This window comes from Belonocnema kinseyi, chromosome 2 (genome assembly GCF_010883055.1).
Source record: "Belonocnema kinseyi isolate 2016_QV_RU_SX_M_011 chromosome 2, B_treatae_v1, whole genome shotgun sequence".
NCBI classification, from domain to species: Eukaryota; Metazoa; Arthropoda; class Insecta; order Hymenoptera; family Cynipidae; genus Belonocnema; species Belonocnema kinseyi.
Genome location: NC_046658.1, coordinates 112,652,222 through 112,670,814, shown reverse-complemented (window position 1 = coordinate 112,670,814; position 18,593 = coordinate 112,652,222). Strand labels below are relative to the sequence as shown.

At 28.2% G+C, this 18,593-nt stretch overlaps 3 protein-coding genes across 7 annotated transcripts in view; 1 reads left to right on the top strand and 2 right to left on the bottom strand.

Moving 5' to 3' along the window:
- The window catches only part of LOC117183129 (eukaryotic translation initiation factor 4E-binding protein Mextli), a 35,039-nt gene extending 32,296 nt beyond the window's left edge, over positions 1–2,743 (bottom strand). For 2 of the 3 annotated variants that reach the window (XM_033376322.1, XM_033376324.1), the window contains exon 1: positions 2,659–2,743. The gene's annotated coding sequence lies outside the window, so the exon portion shown is untranslated. Of the gene's footprint in view, positions 1–2,397; positions 2,550–2,658 lie in introns of those variants that run through there. The other variant, XM_033376323.1, reaches the window with a different exon arrangement.
- Positions 1,938–9,982, top strand: LOC117183130. 3 transcript variants are annotated; one of them, XM_033376326.1, is made up of 3 exons: positions 1,938–2,086; positions 2,153–2,258; positions 9,661–9,982. In XM_033376326.1, the coding sequence occupies exons 1-3, from the start codon at positions 2,072–2,074 to the stop codon at positions 9,954–9,956; spliced, it is 417 nt and encodes a 138-aa protein (XP_033232217.1). In that variant the 5' UTR covers positions 1,938–2,071; the 3' UTR covers positions 9,957–9,982. The 3 variants fall into 3 exon arrangements, with proteins under 3 accessions (XP_033232217.1, XP_033232216.1, XP_033232218.1); XM_033376325.1 differs by having other exon boundaries at positions 2,153–2,279; XM_033376327.1 differs by lacking the exon at positions 2,153–2,258 and having other exon boundaries at positions 1,938–2,062.
- Positions 9,472–18,593, bottom strand: part of LOC117183131 (metallophosphoesterase 1-like) — a 50,973-nt gene continuing 41,851 nt past the window's right edge. The window contains exons 9-10 of the mRNA XM_033376328.1: positions 13,659–14,010; positions 9,472–11,130 (exon numbers count right to left, since the gene is read on the bottom strand). Of these exons, the coding sequence (XP_033232219.1) occupies positions 11,082–11,130; positions 13,659–14,010 (401 nt within the window). The 3' untranslated portion in view covers positions 9,472–11,081. The remainder of the gene's footprint in view (positions 11,131–13,658; positions 14,011–18,593) is intronic.

Genomic DNA, 18,593 nt, shown 5'->3' with positions numbered 1-18,593 from the left:
TTTCAACCAAGAAAATTAATTTCTATACAAAAAAAAAACGAATTTTCAACTAAAAAAAAAAGAAAAATTGTCAACCCAAAATTGAATAGTTAAATTTTCAGATAAGAATTAATGTTCAACCAAAGAAGTAAATTTTCAACTAAAATGGTGGGATATTCAACCAAATTGTTTATTTCGGTTTAAAAAAATTTCAAACAAAGTGATGAATTTTCGACTAGAATAATGAGTCTTCGAATAGTTGAATTTTAAACAAAAATGATGAATTTTGAAGTAAAGCGATAAATCTGTAAATGTAATAATTGAATTATAAACAAAAAATTGAATAGTTAAATTTTCAGTTAAAAAAATTAATGTTCAACTGTAGATGAATTTTCAAATCAAATGATAGTATATTCACGTTTAATATTTATTTACTGCCAACCAAAAAGTTTGATTAAAAACCAAAAGGATAAATTTTAAAACCAGCAAATTCATTTTCTATCGAGGACGACTCTACCAAGCAATTGATTTTTGAATAAAAAAAATATCAATTTTCAACAAAGAATAGAATAGTTAAATTTCTAGTTAAGAAATTAATTTCAAACAAAACTGATCAAGTTTAAACGAAAAACAACAAATAGAATAGTTAAATATTCAGTCAAAAAATTAATTTCTATGAAAATTGACGAATTTTCAACTAAAATGCCGGTAAAGTTAGTTGGAATAGTTTCATTTTCAGTTTAGATTTCAAGAAAATAATTTTCAACTAAAAATCAAAATAATTTTGAGGAAAATAGTGATATTTTCAAACAAAGCAATACATTTTTAACTAACTGTAATAGATGAATCTTGAACCTTCAACCATTTAGATTCATTTGCAACCAATAAGATGCTTTTTTAACTAAAATGATAAATATTTGACAGGAATATTTAAATTTTTAACCAAAAAGAATAGTTCTTAACAAAAGAATTTAAATTTGGACTGAGTGGTCTTATTCTCAGACAAAAAAATGAGTTTTCAAACTAGAAGATTAATTTCCACACAAAAACATCAACTAATTTTATTTTTTTTTTTAAATTCTTCATAAACAAAATTAATTTGAGCCAACGGAAGAACGAATTTTCAACAAAAATAATTTGCAATTTTTTATTTTAAAAAATTAAATTCAACCAAAAACGGAGACTTTTCAACATGAGTTGAATTTTCAACTTGGAAATATTTTTCAGTCAAGAGAAACAATTGCAAATAAATTGTTAAATTATCAAGCATGAAGATAAACTTTCAAACTGGAAAATTAATTTTCTACAAAAAGGAACGAATTTTCAACAAACTACATTAAATTTTAACCAGATATATAGATACACAAATTCCCTGAAAATTCCAGGTGATAGAGGTAGAGTTCACATCCTGATTATAATTTAAAAAGACATCTAAAATTATATAAAAAAACTTCAATCTTTATCCCCTATCTATTTTGTTTTTCTCAGAACATAAAAAAACCAACAATGGTCTTGGGGTTAATTCCAACATCATAAATCTGACAAAGAAAATTTTAGCACCGTATGGTGGTCATATTTACGAGGACAGCGATACCGAAAGGGAAATAAAAACAAAAAGCGAACCCTTCGAGTCGTTGACACTCGTAAAATAACTCATAAAAGCGCACGTGCTACTTTGGGAAAGCGTCCAAAAAAATCTACGAAAAAGTCCATCTGGAATGCACGGGACATTTGCTAGCGTGACTTTCTCTCTTTAGAAATTTAAAAAATTGATGATAATACCAATAATGTCTGATTTTGAGAAAGCATATTTAGGAATTCACGTGAACTACGTTGCGGGCGATTTAAAAATAACCCGGAAAAAGAAAAGAGTAGCGCCCTTTTTGATGACAACTGCGTAACAATGACCTTCGAGTGCGAATTTGGTCTTGGGATTTATATTTAAATGCGACAACTCATCGCCGATGCACTGCGTGAAAGTTCGCTTTGCGATTACGATCATTATAACGGTCGTTGACCGGCGTTATGACAAAAATAATTGTCACTAAAACACACAGGGTCGTAATTGCCCAGCAGTGGTTCAGTGAGTGAAATGATGAAGTCAAAGGTGTGAAGTGCTATTTACTGCTAATTGTAAGCGTGCTGAAGCTAAAAAATAGATATGCGATTTTAGAATGCAAGAGAGAGAAAGTCAAGTGAGCGAGCAGAGGCGCGACTTGCTGTTTTAGAAACAAGAGAACGAAAAACGAAGAAAAGAATAATCTCCTTGAATAAGCAGAGTAAGCACTCAACGCACGTGTGTTAGTATAATTATGGGTGTGGATGAAATATATAACACAAAAAATTAATGACACTCATCTAAACTATGCTAATATTGCGAGGAATGTCGCAAATGTGAAAATACGATTCGAGGTTAACCCGAAAGTTTCTAATCACGACGGAATTAAGCCCGAACTTCATACACTTCTCAGGATAAATTGTGAACCAGAAATATACATGACATGCCAAATACAAAGAGGATTTTCACTTAAATACTAAAGTTTCACAACAGATAGAACAATCGACACATTTGGGGAATTAATTAAACGCGTAGTTGGGCAGTTTTTACGACGGACATACCTGTCAGATATAGCACACTAACTAAACACAAATATAATGTAATTTTTAAAAGTTATAAACCTTATTGGTATTCGCCTCTCCGTTGCTCTGGTCACCTCGGCTGCTGCGCCACGAATGTGTAGTGTGTACAAATGTGTTTTGTGTATGTGCTTTAGAGGATAGGCCATTTACGGGTTTGCGGAGAGTAGCCAACATCGCCGAACAAAAGTTACTAGATTGGCGCGAAATTCAATATAGAAAAATTGCATTTTTTTCATGGAATCGTTCAGAGTATTTACAAAATATATAATTTATTCTTAAATGTGTGACTTCAGAATCTTATTTTATTAACAAATTATATTACCAGAACAAAAACATTTGTTGCGTTTAATGAATTCTAAAGTTTAATTTAGTTTCATAAATCTAAATTAGATTTCGAACATTATGCATTTTTCGCAGAATATGCATATTTTAAAATAAATTCTAAAACATAAGAAATAAGACTAGTTTAAATCGGTAACAACTTAACTTCTAATGTTTTTGGTAAATATAAAAAAATAATAAGTGAAGATGAAAAAATAAATAATTTGTATAAAACCATCACGTAAAAGTGAAAACATGCAAAGAAGTGTGGAAGTTGTTTTGACTACTTGTCAAAATTGATTAAAATGACTTAAGGGTCCCTCAAATCTTATTAGACGCTTCGACTAAGCTTCGATAGTCCTTTAAAAGTTTAAAATACAAAAATACTTAAATTTTTAACAAAATAATTAGATTTTCAGCCAAATACTAGAATTTGTAAGCAATAGAGGCGCATTCTGAACCAAACAATGTAATACTAGAATTTTAAAATAAAAATGATTAATTTGCAAACAAAACAAAATTAATTTTGAACCAAAAAAGATTAATTTTTAACAAGATAGTTGTATGACCAACAAAATAATTCATTTTTGAATCAGGTAGTAAAATTTTTTAATAAAAAGATTAAAATTGTGAACCAAAAATAAGGTAGTAGCCTTTTCAAGGAAAAAGAATTAACATTCAACCAAAAAGATGACGTGACTACCAAAACATGAATATTTAATTCAAAAACACAGATTTTATATCCAAAAAGACGATTTATTATCCAAACAGTTAAATTTTCGGCAAAAAAAAGAATGACTTTGTAAAGAAACATTTGAATTTTCAGTAAAATAATAAAATTTAGATAAATTCAAAACCAAAAATATAATACTAAACTTTAAGAATAAAGGTAATTAATAATTATCAACCTAAAATATGTATTTTGAACAAAATAAATAAAATTCTAACTAAATAGTCTAATTTTTAACAAAAAAAGATGAATTATGAAACAAAAATATAATAATAGACTTTTAAAATAATAATAATTAAATATCAACGAAACAGTTACATTTTAAACCTAAAATATAACTTTTTAACCAAATATTTGAGTTTTAAACAGAATAATTACATTTTCAACCATTAATTAGAATTTTTGACGAAGAGTTGAATTCTAAACCAAAAATATAGTAGAAGGGTTTTCAAGTAAAAAGTGTTAATTTTCCAACAAAAAACATGAATTTCCGACCAAAAAAGTTGGAAACATTTTTGCATGTAAAACAATAAACAGCAAATTAAGTGTACACGTATGAAATGGAAGGTACTAACACTTTTCAATTGAACATTTTTTAATGAAATGCAGAAATACTGCAAAATTTAGGACTTTTATAAATTATAAGGTTCAAAGATTCAGATTAAATTCCAAAAATACAAATCCACGTTAACATTTTCAATACTCTAAATTAAAGAATCAAGGAATGTACTTTAAAAATGTTCAAAATTATATGTTTTAAAGTAATTTTAAGCTAGACAATTTAAAAATTTTTAAATAATTTTTTTTAATAAACAATTTTTTAAATTAGAAGTTAAATTATTTCCATTTTAAACAGTTTAAGCATCCTTTAAAAACTTAAACAATTCATTACAAAACATTGCGAAATCTAGAAGTGGTTTTATATTTTTCCAAATTTAAAATCTTTGTTGAAATTTTTTCGAAACGTTTAAATAGATTTTTAAATGAATTGCATTTTTCCTATAACTTTTAGAAAATCCTACAAATTAAAAAAAAATCCCTAAAATTTGAATTTATGAATAACAATAGGAACACTTATTATTTAGAAGTTGTAAAAATATCAAAATTAAATTTAGAACTTTAAATTATTTCAAATAATTTAAACGAAGTATGTACAAACAAAATGTGTGCATTTAAAACAAAATGCAGATTTTAACCAAAAAATTTAGAAACTTTTTCTGAATTGTGAAAGGCTTAAAAAGAATAAAAACATTTTCTTAAGATTCCTAGGAAAATTGAAAATGATTTTTCATTTTGAAAGGTTATTGTAACAGAAAATTTAAAAAGATTTTAAGAGATTTCCAAAATGATCAAAACAGAACCTGGAAGATTTTAAGGATTTTTTTAATTTGCAGGAATTTCCAAAATTTGTAGGGAAAATTCGGTTAATTTTAAAATATATTTCGAAGCTCTAAACAAAAATGTTAACACACTTCTTTTCAATTACTTGAGTGTTCAAATGCTATTTATACGTTCAAATTTTACAATTTCACTTAAAAATTTTTAAAACAGAACGATTTAAATTGTAACGTTAAAAGTTGAAAAGTTTTTCGAAATTCCACCGATTCAAAGCTTTCTATATAAAACAATTCAGTTTCAAATTGTTTACTTCTACAAATATTTGTGTTCAATTTACTCGTCTTAAATGAACAGGGAAATTTTTAATGACTAAGAAAACTAATAAAAATAATATATATTAATAAATTTATTTATTCAATTTAATATAAAAAATAATATAAAGGTAGACCTAAAACTTTGAATTAAAAAATATTTTATTGATGAATCATTAAAGTTGTTATTTAAAAATAAAATTATAGGAATAAATAATATTATATTAATCTCAATTCGTATTAAGACTTTCGAATTCAAACAGTTTCAATCTGGAAATTCTCAAATTTTGAACAGATTTACAATCGTTTTTTGAAATCAATTATTGTTCAGTTTTGTATACTTCAATTATGTACAAAATTGTTGAGATCAAACTTGGGCAAATTTTTCTTCTGAAAATTCGTAAAATTCCCGGTCATATGCCGGTTTCCCGGTCCAGCGGCCACCCTGATTATAATTAAATTTAGATAAATTAGATTAATTTTAAACAAAAAATATATTAGTAGACTTTTCAATGAAAAATAATTCAATTTCAAACAAAAGATGAAATTTCCATCCAAAAGGACGAATGTTCAACAAAGTGGTAGAAATTTTGACCACAAGAGTTGAATTCTGAACCAAAAAATAGACTTATTGAGTTCTATTAATTCAGTTCTCATACAGGCGAAAGAACGTGTAAAATCTGATTAAGAATAAAATTTTAGAATTATTTCCAATTCATGAAATAATAAGCAAATCCGTTAAATGACTTGATATTCAATTACAGAAAAATATAATGTAAAATACTGTTAATCAATACTGAAATAATTAACTGTTTATGTGGCTAGAGCTGTAAAAAAAACGATATAAAATCACAATTCCAGCTTTAATAAGATAAATAGATATATTTTACCCTAGATCTCAACATTTCTTTTTGTAGGGTTCAATAGATTTTAATTTATTTTTGGACATTTCGGCTAAATGAATCAAGCCAAAGCACATTAAAACATTTTTATTCAGTCAGTAAGAAGCATTCTACACAATAATGATAAGAACGTAATAATAATAATAATAATAATAATAGATGATAAGAATAGATAATGACAATAATAATCATTCAGTATAACCACTTGTATCATGCGGGTAAAATCTTTCACTCGTCGACTTATCGTACTGTATAAACGATTAAAAACTCACCAATCAACCAAGTATGATACATTCGTTAGACTATGAATGTAGTCAATAAATTATTCCTATTTTGTCTTGCTGCAAAGATCTCATCTTACAGCAAAGTAACTGGTTTTGTAGATCTATTTTTATTATGTTTTATAGAGTATGTTCGTGACTATGTTTACACCGTCGTTGTTTATAGTTTATTTATGTAGTATCTCACTAAATTCTCTTATAACAGTCCACTTTTGCCCTTTGACAAACATCAACAACCTAAGGCAGATATATCGTTACGCGGATAAATCGCTGCATTTTGTGTACCATATGAAGTGCAAATGTTCCGAGAAAAATCAAAACTACAGTAATAAAATTCTATTTCGACGTATAAAATCTCTGAGTAAAGGCTATATTTTAACAGTGTAAACATAATCACTCGGGCTTTTTCATTACAGTAAATCCATATTCTATTGTTTTGAGGTAGTGACTTTAATGTAATCCTATTATTTTCTTCCTGCTATATATTGTGTGCGGATATGTGTCTGGTAATTCTTCACTCCCGAACCCTTTGCCACAAGTCCAAAAAGTTAAAAATTTATCGACAAGGAAATAAATCCATCGAAATCGACATACATATTGCATACACAATACGGTGTACGCATATGAGCAACAATCTATTCGATTTTCAAACGCACCATTTTTTCAATAATCGATTGTTTTTCTTTCTTATTGCATAAAATATTTCGCTCCCACATTATCATTTTTCAGTTTTGGAACCCTGTCCACTGGGAATTCAATTTGGACTCATAGTGATCAGCTCATTGTCAGGCGTGTTTTATCGAAAAAAAGCAGCGAGGCGAAAACGCCGAACACCGAAGAAAAAACTTGGCACTCTCTGACTCTGTTAATTCAACTAACTAATAATACTTATCATTAATAGTAACTATTTATTAAACTAACATTCTCCTATCAGCCTATATGTGACTAATCATCTGCGACTGCAACCAACACCTGTGTAAAACAAAAACAGCATTAACGCGTGCCAAACCTTCTCATGCTCATAAGGAAAGGTTGCGGGATGTGCGTCGCTCATTCGACTGGGGCTTTACAGGACAAAAGTACAATAAAAATCCATTACAGGGTTGTCTACTCAAATCATGGAAAAAAATTCCCTGTCATTTCTTTTTAAACAATCGACTCGAAATCAAAGATTCGAACGAAATTAAAAAGCATTTTCTGATATTTACTAATTAAATCTGTAAGTTCAATTTAATTTAGCTGTAAAATATGCTAAGTATTACATATGAGTCAAAAATAATGCAACTAAGGAGGCACAAAGTCAAAATTATCTTTCTTCAAAGTTTTGTGCCCAAAGAAACAAAAAGTAACGCAACGAAACTTTTCGTTAAGTTTCTTTCTGTTCTTGTCTATATAAAATATAATTACTAGATAAGTTTGACATTATGTCTTCGTAGCCTTATTATATTTTCATACGTTTCTAGACTGAGCTCAATTTTTAGCCAAATTATTTATAACTTATCAAAATAATGTTTTTATTTTCTTAGTTTCTAGGGATTCAATTAATGTTTAATTTAGAAAGCTTTGAAAATTAAATAAAATGAAATTAATAATTTCTTGAATTTGTCCCTAAAGTCCATGAATTTCATAACAATTCAAACAAATTTTTATTTTATCCTCTTAATACATAAAAGTCAGTAAATATTTAGGTAAAATTGATATGGGTTCTATATTAAATTCTATTTAAACCGCTTCAAATTTATAACTTCAATTATCAACCAGATTAATTTTCTACCAAAAAAACTAGTTTTCAACGAAATACATGAATTCTCAATCAAATAGTTAAATGTCCAACAAAAAATCATTGATTTTCATCCAAACTGTTGAATTCCGAACTAAAAAAGGATCAACTTTCAACCAAAAATGGAATACAGAAACTTTCAGTTAAGAAAATTAATTCGCCGCACAAAACAACTAATTTACAACCAGAGTAATGAATTTTCAACTAAAATGATGAATCATCAATTGGTATAGATTAATTTCAAACCAATCAGATGAATTTTTAACAACAAAGTTCACTTTCAACCAAAAGGATGAAATTTCAACAAAACCTACGAATATTGAATTTAAATTCTTGAATTTTCAACCGATAAGATTAATTTTCTGAAAAAATACTATTTTTTTTTATCAAACTATATGAATTCTCAATAAAATATATAAGTTTTAAACAAACAAAAGATCTATTATCAACCAAATAGTTAAATGGTACCCTAAAGACATCAGTTCAACGCATGAATTTTCAACTTCAATCATGAATCATCAACTGGAATAGATGAATTTTAAACCAAAAAAATAATAAATTTACAACTAAAATGATGAATCTTCAACTGTAATAATTGATTTTTAAACCAAATAACAAAAAATCAATTTGACCAAAAAATACGAATTTTCATCTAAGAAAGATCATTCTTCAGTCAAAAAATTAATGTTCAACCAAAAAGATGAATTTTTAGCTAAAATAATGGAATCTCCAACTGGAATAGTTCAATTTTCAGTAAAGAAATTCATTCAATCATTCATTCAGAAAAAACCGAATTTTCCATCAAATAGCTCATTTTCAATAAATTACCTAAATTTTCATTCCAAAAAAGAAAAATATTTTTATTTTTAACAAAAAACAGTTGAATTCAACCAAAAAATATGTCTTCTTAGTAAAAGTTGAATTTTCAACTGAGAAAAAATTTTCAGTCAGGAGAGAACAAATTTCAAAAAAAAAGCTGTTGAATTTTTCAAACAAAATACTTCAATACAGTGATTCAAAGCTACTTTACCAAAGAAGAATTATCGTTGTTAAATTTCATATTAGAATTTTGAAAAAATGAGCATACTATCGACAAAATTCCCTGATTAAAAAAAAAATCCCTGAAATTTCCAGGTTTTCCAGGTGCCTACTTTTTTACTTTTTAATTCGATGTGAAGCCCCAGTCGAATCAGCGACGCACATCTCGCGACCGCTCCTTGTCAGTGTTCAGACTTAATGACTCTTCAATCTCGATTCAACTGCTGATGATGATAGTCTTGCCAGCACTTACAAATAATGCCCAGCAATTGTGCTATTTTGTAAAAATTTTTAACTATTACTTCAAGAATAATTTATCACATTTTAATCTTTGTCACAGATCAGCAAGAAAGGGACCCATGTAACGTCATGCCCAACCAGCTGGCTCTAACGACGAACGCCTTTGTAAAAAATAGAACTATGGATGATCGAGCCACCGGACGGCAAATAAAAAACGCCTCACGGAAGCTGCTGCGAATCACTCCCTGCGAAATTTCGTTAAATAGTACAATTTCATTACAATTTTCTTTTCCCAGATGCCCAAAACTTTTACCCTCAACTTTCAACATTTCTCGAACGGAAATATTAGAAAGTGGAGAGTATGAAGTGTTAAAAAGCACCCGGAGGGTTATATGAATTGAATCTGGTTTTATAGACTGGCCTGTGATTCCAAAAGACATCCGAAAAAGTAGAATACCAAGAAAATTTCCCTAACAAAAACAGCGGGAGTGATACTCGCGTTAATCTTCTCCCTAAATTTGTACTTTTACGTTACATGCTCCCTCTCTCTCCCTCTTTTAAGAACAGAAAGTCAGTGAATAAAGAAAGAATTTGAGAAAACCTTCACATCAATTTTGAATTTTGACACATCCACGTTATCGCTTACGTTTACTATGAATATAAGCTTTACGATATAACTGAAAATCAAACAATTAACACACTGCACAAATATTAAAAAAAAAAGAAACTTAACGCTAGTTCCAACGGAACCACAGTGAAATCTAATAGCCTCAACATTTTACCAGGGGAAAACACGAACGAAACATACACGTAATGATCGAACTAGTAACTACATTCCTATCCTAAGACAGCGAGAAAATCCAAAGACATTTGATGCCGAATAATCTTGTATCAGTTTCTAAAGTTTCATTGATTAATTTCCCTTTTTTTCCTAACACGATCGCTAGACGATAATCAGAAAATTTTGGTTGAATGTCTTGTGATTTTTACGCTCTTGTAACAATTAATTCAGTATCATTGCTCCTGTTGCGCTTTTTTTTCTTCATTTTTTTGTTTCTTTTGTTTTCTTTCTATAGTCGAAAAAGTCTGGACAAAGCAGAGAAATTCTGCTTCGGACTCGACATACGGCATACAATTTCATATTATGGAACCGGAGTATGTTGTTTAGCTTACGCATAAATATTTGTTAAGTGTAAAGTAAATTCTTTGATAGTGCAATTTGTTCTTGGGAGGGACTTTTGTAATCCGCCCCGACGAAACAGACGGCTCCAGAGTTAAAAATGTTGTCAGACAACAGTTCAAGATTAAAACCATTAGTAACTATAATTATCAATTATGCGACCATTACGATGTCTTATATCATTATAAATTACCTTCGCGCTTTCATCGACAGTTTCTTTTGCTTATCGTTTAAGTTTAATCGTTAATTAATTAGCGTAACTTAGTAACGAGAGTATTATTGGCATTGGGACTGCCAGGAGGAGACGAAGTAAGTTTTTCAGCGCTTTACCTTCTTTTTTTTTATGCTCCTTCGGACGAGTTGATTAGTGGTGTCGTTTCTTTTTGAAACCTGAAACAATTGAATGGCTATGATTAAAATTATTTCTAATAAGGAAATATTCTTAAAAAGACATGCTTTTTGGTTGACAATTCAACAGTTTTGTTCAAAATTCGCCCGTTTGGGTTAAAAATTCAGCTCTTTCGGAAAACATTAACTATTTTTTCTGAAAATTTATCTTTTTCAAGTATAAATATTGTTTCTTTCATGAAAAAGATGCAACTGTTTTTTTGAAAATTTAACTATTTCCTAGAAAATTTACTTTTTAATTAAAATTCGTATTTTTGTGTTTGAAGGCCCATTAAAATTTTTTTGGTATGAAACTTTAACTCTTTTTAGAAATTTTTTTATTTAAAACTTCAACTGTTTTAGTAGAATTTTCATTTTTTTAGACGAAAATGCAACTGTTTGGTTGAAAATTGAAAAATTTAACTATTTCTATTTTAACTCTTTTTTTTAACTGTTTTTTTAATTTACAAATTCACCTGTTTGAATAGAATTTTCATTTTTCTTGAACAAAAATGCAACTGTTTGGTTGAAAATTTAACAATCTTGTTAAAAAGTAATAGTTTTTGGTTAAAAATTCGACTATTTAGCAGAAAACTAAATTATTGTTTACACTACTTTTTTTTTAGTGTTGGAAAGTGAACTGGAATCTTCTTTGGATAAAAATTTAACTATTATTTTAAGGTATTTTTTTAATTCATCTGTTTCAGAAGAACTTTTATCCTTTTCAAATTTCAAATAACATTTGTCTTTTTGATTTTTAAATTCACCTCTGCTTTAGTAGAAATTAAATCTTTCTCGGATCAAATGCAACTATTTGGTTGAAAATTCAACAATTTCGTTGAAAAGTCATACTTGTTGGCAGAAAATCCAGCTGTTTTGTTGAAAATTTAATTATTTCATACCAAATTTACTTTCAGTTTAAATTTAATAGTTGGGATTTGAAAAGAGAACTGAAAACTTGCCTGGATGAAAGTTCAATTTTTTTTAAAACTTTAACTTCAGTGGAAAAAAATGCAACTGTTTGGTTGAAAATTCTACTATTTTCTTGAAAATTTAACTATTTTGTAGAAAATGCACTTTTTGATTTAAATTTGTATTTTGGTTTTAAAAAATTATCTGAAATCTTTGCTAGATGAAAGTTCATCTTAAAAAAAGGTGTTTCCTCTTTTATTAAAAATTCATCCGTTTTTGTACAAATTTCATCTTTCATGGATAAAAACTCAACTATTTGATAGAGATTTAAATTATTTTGATAAAAATTTATCTTTTTTGATTGAAATTTCATTTTTTTCGTAGAAAATTATGATATGTCAACTAGAATCTTTTTCGGATGAAAATTCGACTATTTAAAAAAAATTTCTTTTAAATAAAAATTCCTCTGATTCGAAAGAAATTTGATCTTTTTTGGATATGAATGCAACTATTTAGTAGAGAACTAATCAATTTTGTTGCAAAGTCATCCTTCTTGGTTCAAAATTCATATTTTTGGATTAAAATTTCAATTTTCACCTAGAAGCTTATTTCATGTTTAAAAATTCACATTTTCACCTGAAAACTCAACTGAAATCTCTTTTAACAGAAAAATCAACTATTTTTTTCAAAATTTATTTTTTTGATTAAAAAATGTATCTGTTTTAGTAAAAATATCATTTTTCTGTAATAATGCAATTTTTTGATAAAAAATAAATTCTTCTTCGCTTGAGTTTTCAAATATTGTGTTTACAAAATTTGGTTGAATCACTACTTTGTTACCCAAAAGTTGGGTAAAAGTTAAACTACATTGTTAAAATTTTATTTTATTGATTGAACGCGTACGTCTTTGGTTGAAAATTCAACTGTTTAGTCGAAAAATTTGTCTTTTGCTTTGAAGTTTCAACAACTCAGATACACTTTTATTCCTTTCTCGAGTGAAATATCTTAATTGGTTAAAAACCCGTCTTTTTTGCAAACAATTTTTTTTCTGTATTTTCATCTTTTTGACTGAAATATAAACTATCACACTTTTTTGTTTGGAATTCAACCTTTTGGGTTGAATATTCAACTATTATGTATTTTATTAAAAAGACATCTTTTAATGTAGAAAAGACTTTTTTTTTTCATTAAAAATAAATTGGAAATTTTTTTATTCGTATCTAAAATACTGTTTAACTAGTGTTTATAAAAGATTCAACGTTAAAAATAGTACAAGATGAAAATGCTGGTATTTGAATATAACCCTAAAACGGTACACTCGTGCGAATTGGTTTGCTTGCAATGTTGATATTAAATATTTAATATATTGAACATATAATAAACAACTAGCATATATCACGCATATTTAACATATATATTTAATATATATGGGGATAATCCGCTGTAGCTATGTTTGCGTAAATGCCACCAAAATGAAGAAACTTCGGGTGCGAATTCGCACCAGTGTACCGTTTGAGGGTTAATGTTCAAGGAAAATGAAAGCTCAGTCAAGGAAAAATCTGGGAATTTTGAAAATGAAGTTCTCGGACACCCTGACTAATTCTACTGGCAATAACTACTTACTTTTTTTTGCTTTTCCTTTTGGCGCTTTTCTCTTCTTAGCCGAAAGTGAAGAAGATCCTCCAAAGTTGGTGATGTCTGTTCCCAAAGTTCCAATAGTAGTTAGTTGGCGACGGCGATGTTTTTCCTCCTTGGTGACTGGCAAGCGAGTCATATAGTTTTCTTCGTACTCGGTCTTTCTCTTGTTTTCTCGACCCATGATGGACTGCTTTTCGCTGATATCGTGCATGTCTTCTGCTGGAGCATCCAGATATTCTTCTTTCAACTCTTGAAGTACCGCTCCGGAAATCGCACGCCTGCGTGCTCTTTCTCCCGCCTTGCGCACCTTTTCCGCGGTTGTTTCATCTCCATCTACAAAATATAAAAAAAATGATTACATTTCTTAAATACAGTAATTGGAATCTCAAACACATTGAGAAAAATCTAGTTTTTAAAAATAAATTCTTTTTTGCTTGAGTATTCAAATATTGTGTTTCAATGTTTAGTGTGTGGTCTTTATAATAAGTATTTTCTTTAACCTATGTTTGCTTTTCAATTTATTTCAATCTATCCACAACTCAGAAACATAAAATTAAACTTTCTCACATTTCTACGTCTTAAAATAGCAGTCAAATAAAAAATGTAAGTAAATTAATTAAAAGAGCGTTGAGCACTATTAAATAACAAACATACTTTGTGTAGCTCAGGTTTGAAAGTGTGTAGTCGAAAATCAAAAAGGGTGCAGTGAAAAAATAACTTTATTTTTTAAGCACCATTTTCAGCTTTCTAAACTTATATATTTTGAAAGTATTAAAAATGGACTTCAATGCTTATATAAAATATTCAACTTCTTTAATTTATTAATAATAAAAATTCCAATGTACTTGTCGCAGTCTTTACCCTGTTTCCCTCTTTTCCACTTTTTCTGGATTTTAATTAATAGAACCCAAGAAGAAAACGTTACGATTTAAGCTTGAAAGTTAATTGTTTTTGTTTCAAAAGTCGAACATAATTTGGAAAGAAAATTCATCTTTTGGTAACAATTTTTATTTATTTTTTTGTTAAAAATTCAACAATTTTGTTCAAAAGTAATTCTGCTTGGTTAAAAACTCAATTGAGGCTCCGGATGCAAAAAGGAGATATAGAATTATTTTACTGGAGTGGGGAGGCCCCTGAGCATTTGAAAATAAAGTCTTGTATTTTAGTTTTTAAGATATGAAAATTTAATTCCGCAACCTTTTCTCCTCATAAAAAAAGTTGTGGATTTTTTATTTTTCGAATTATTTACGAAAAACTATTTTTTTTTTTTCTATGAATAAAATATTTTGCATTTTTTCACTTCAACTCGCAACGAAATGGGAAGTTTTTAATATTTTGTGATAAAACTGATCAGAAATATGCATTATCATGTTCTGCGACGAAAGACGTTAGCGAAAGTTCAAAAGGTTTTTTAAAAAAATTATTAATAATTTTTTTCCGAGACGGTGCATCATTCGTGCACAAAAAACTTCCAACGTTTCGGGAGTCGAGCGAATTCTGAGCAAATGAAAACTGTCAATGGATTTTCTCCCGCGTAGACTGCGAACTGGCCGGTAAACCGCTACCCCAGCGTTAGGTACAAGTGTGTCTCACAGCCAGCTGAGTTTTTGTTATAAAAAAAAAGAAATATGGAAAATCATGTTTTATAATATACAGTTCTTTTTCTCTGATGAAAATATTTAAATATTGCTATTTCCAGAAACATGAACTTCATAAAAGTTGTAAAAATAAACAATCTCTCTACATTTTTTTTATACTTGGCATGTCCTTCGTCTGACCTCTATTTGTAAATATACTTACACACGCTTTTAGGTTCTTTTTTTACCAAAAATAAAATATATCAGTTTAGTTAAGTCTGTTCTGATTAGCACAGAACATCTTTAAAATATTGTATGATATATAAAAGCTGTTCGATTAAATTATCCTAATAGATATACAAAATTCGTTGATATAAATATAATGCAGTTTTCCATTTACAAAATGGAAAATAATTTGAAACCTGCTAATGGTAGAAAACGCAAGAAACATGAAAGTCTGTAAGAAAGAAATGTTCCTAAATGTAGCAGAAATGCGGTAGGTAATAATAAATTAAAGACCAAACGCTGGGGAAGCGGTTTGCCGGCCAGGCCGGAGTCTACGCGGGAGAAAATCCATTGCGCCAGAAAATTAAAACATTAACAGTTTGTTAAGTACTATTCCGATTGAGATAAAATTTTCAAAAAATTTCCTTGAACCTTCCTGAAGAACTTTTTCACTGACATTTTTCGCGTGCTCAAAATTCACTCGACTCCCGAAATGTTGGAAGTTGCTTGTGCACGAATTATTCACCGTCTCGGAAAAAACTTATGAACAATTTTTTTAATAAATATTTTAGACTTACGCTAACGTCATTTGTCGCAGAACATGATAATGCATATTTCTGATCAGTTTTATTACAAAAGATTAAAAACTTCCCATTTCGTTGCGAGTTGAAGTGAAAAAATGCAAAATATTTTATTCAGAGAAAAAAAACAGTTTTTTGTAAATATTTCGAAAAATAAAAAAGCTACAACTTTTTTATGAATAGAAAAAGATGCGGCATTAAATTTTCATTATGGATATATATCTAAGAAATTGAAATTCGAAATTTTATTTTCAAGTGCCCAGGGGCCTCCCCACTCCAGAAAAATAATTCGATATCTCCTTTTTGCATCCGGAGCCTCAATTGTTTTGTTGAAAAATAGTATTTTTCAGTTTAAAATTCAACTTTTTTTTAGAAAATTCGCCTTTTTGGTTTGATAATTCAACTATTTTTATTACAAAATTAAATTTGTTGTTCAAAAATCAAGTGTTTTGTAGAAAATTTGTTTTTTCAGTTTGAAAATTTACATATTTCAGGGCAAAATTAACTGTTTTGTTGAAAAATCAACTTCTTAGTACAAAATTCGTCTCTCTGGATTGAAAATTCAACCATTTGGTTAAAAAATCAACAATTTAGTTAAAAAAACATTCCTTTTTGTAGAAAATACAAATATTTTATTAAACCTTAGTCTTTTTAGGTTAAAAATTCAATTATTTTGGTACAAAATTAAGTTTTTTGTGGAAAAGTCGTCTATGTTGAAGATTCAATTTTTTGTATTTTTGTTGAAAATTCAACAATTCGTTTGACATTTTTTTCTATCTTGAATAAAAAAACTTGGTTGAAAATTATTCACTCCGTTTGTGAGAGTCGTCTTTTTGGTTTCAAAACTCGTCTCTTTTGGTAGAAATATAATCTTTCTTTTTGATAGAAAAAATCAAATTATTTTTAAATACATTTTTTCGTTTAAGGATTTAACTATTTTAGTTATTATTATTACTATTAACTATTATTACTATTAACTATGTTGTAGCAAATGCGTCTTCTTTGGTCCAATTCAACTGATTTTAGTTTCAAACCTAAATCTTTTTTTTTTAATATGAATTAACATTTTCCGTTAAAAATGCATATTTTTTATTGGAAGTTTTAACTACTTTAAGAAAAATTAATTTTTTGTTGCAAATACACTATTTTATTTAAAAATTCAACTATTTAGTAAAAAATTAGTCTATTTTGTCAAAAATGCATTTTTGTACTTGAAATTCTAGAAATTTAAAGCGTTCCAAATTTAATTTAATATCACAGCTAGTTTCCATAAAACTCAACCCAAAACTGCTTGCACATTCAATTTCTCTTTTGTACGTGTTTTGGAGATTCGCCCGGCTATTTTAAACAGTCATAGTTCAAAATTGTTTCACTTCCTGAAATCTGTCTACTTAAAGCTTTACCAGATGTTTATCTAATGTATTTTGAAAAAATTGGCCAACAGAAATAGAAAAAGTCTATCAAACTCGACTAAAATAGCAGTAAGTTTAACGATCTTCAACATTTTATTCTTAAAAACGTTTGTTTTTAATACCGTAACAATGTTGAAGTAAATTAAATTTGCAAAAATTGATTAAAATACACAAGATCTGGTAAGAGTGTAATTTGATTTCAGGAAGTGGGCCGATTTTGAACTATTTACCCTATTTTGTGTCGTTTTCGAGAAAAATGGTATTTTTATTCGTATTAAAAATTAAGTTTCTTCAATTTTAGAAATAAAAACCAGTTTTTTTTTTAAACTTTTAAGCTCCAGAACCTTGATAATCATATGGAATATGCTCTTCACATTGGTACTGAACTTAAAAAAAACATGTGAAAAAACAAATTTTCAGGTTCGTTAAAGACGATGTTTTTCTTTCTTGGCTTAAAATAACCGGTGGCCATCCTTGAAACATGCATACAAGAGAACAAGCACTTTTGACTAGAACTTAATCAAGGCCAGCTGTGACATAATATCGACATCAATTTTATTTTAAACAATTTATGCCACTATTTCCGTGCAAATTTCCTTATTTACTTTTTTTTAGAGCATTTTGTTCTGTGAAACCTGTTATCTATACAATTGAAAAATGTGTGTTTTTTTTTGTTGCTTTTACTTGTAACACCTTAGATCCTTACAAATCCTAAAAAAATCACTTGACAATTCCAGGATTTTTCCAGGTATCTCAAGTTTTTTCTAGACACAATTTTTCATAGTACGGACCAATTTAAATATTTGTTGACCATTTTTTTTAAACAATCGACTCGTAATATGTTCATTGAATAATTAGATAGATTAATTCACTAACGAAATAATATTAAAAACATAATTAATAATTTCTCGAAGTCCATGAATTTGAATAATAATTCAAAACAATTTATATTTTATATTCTTGTACTTAAAATGCAGGGCGTATTCAGGTAATACTAATGTGGGTATTGTATCAAATTCAATTTAACCCTTAAACGACCAAAACGCCACTACCGGTACACTGCTTTTCAACGGCCAATAACTAAGACTATTCGACACTAGAAAAAATTGAGACACATATAT

Excerpts from the sequence above, each read along its gene's own strand:
- LOC117183130 (XM_033376325.1), top strand. Across the intron at positions 2,280-9,660 it reads TAAGCACTCAACGCACGTGT|ATCAGCAAGAAAGGGACCCA; the intron begins GTTAGTATAATT and ends TCTTTGTCACAG.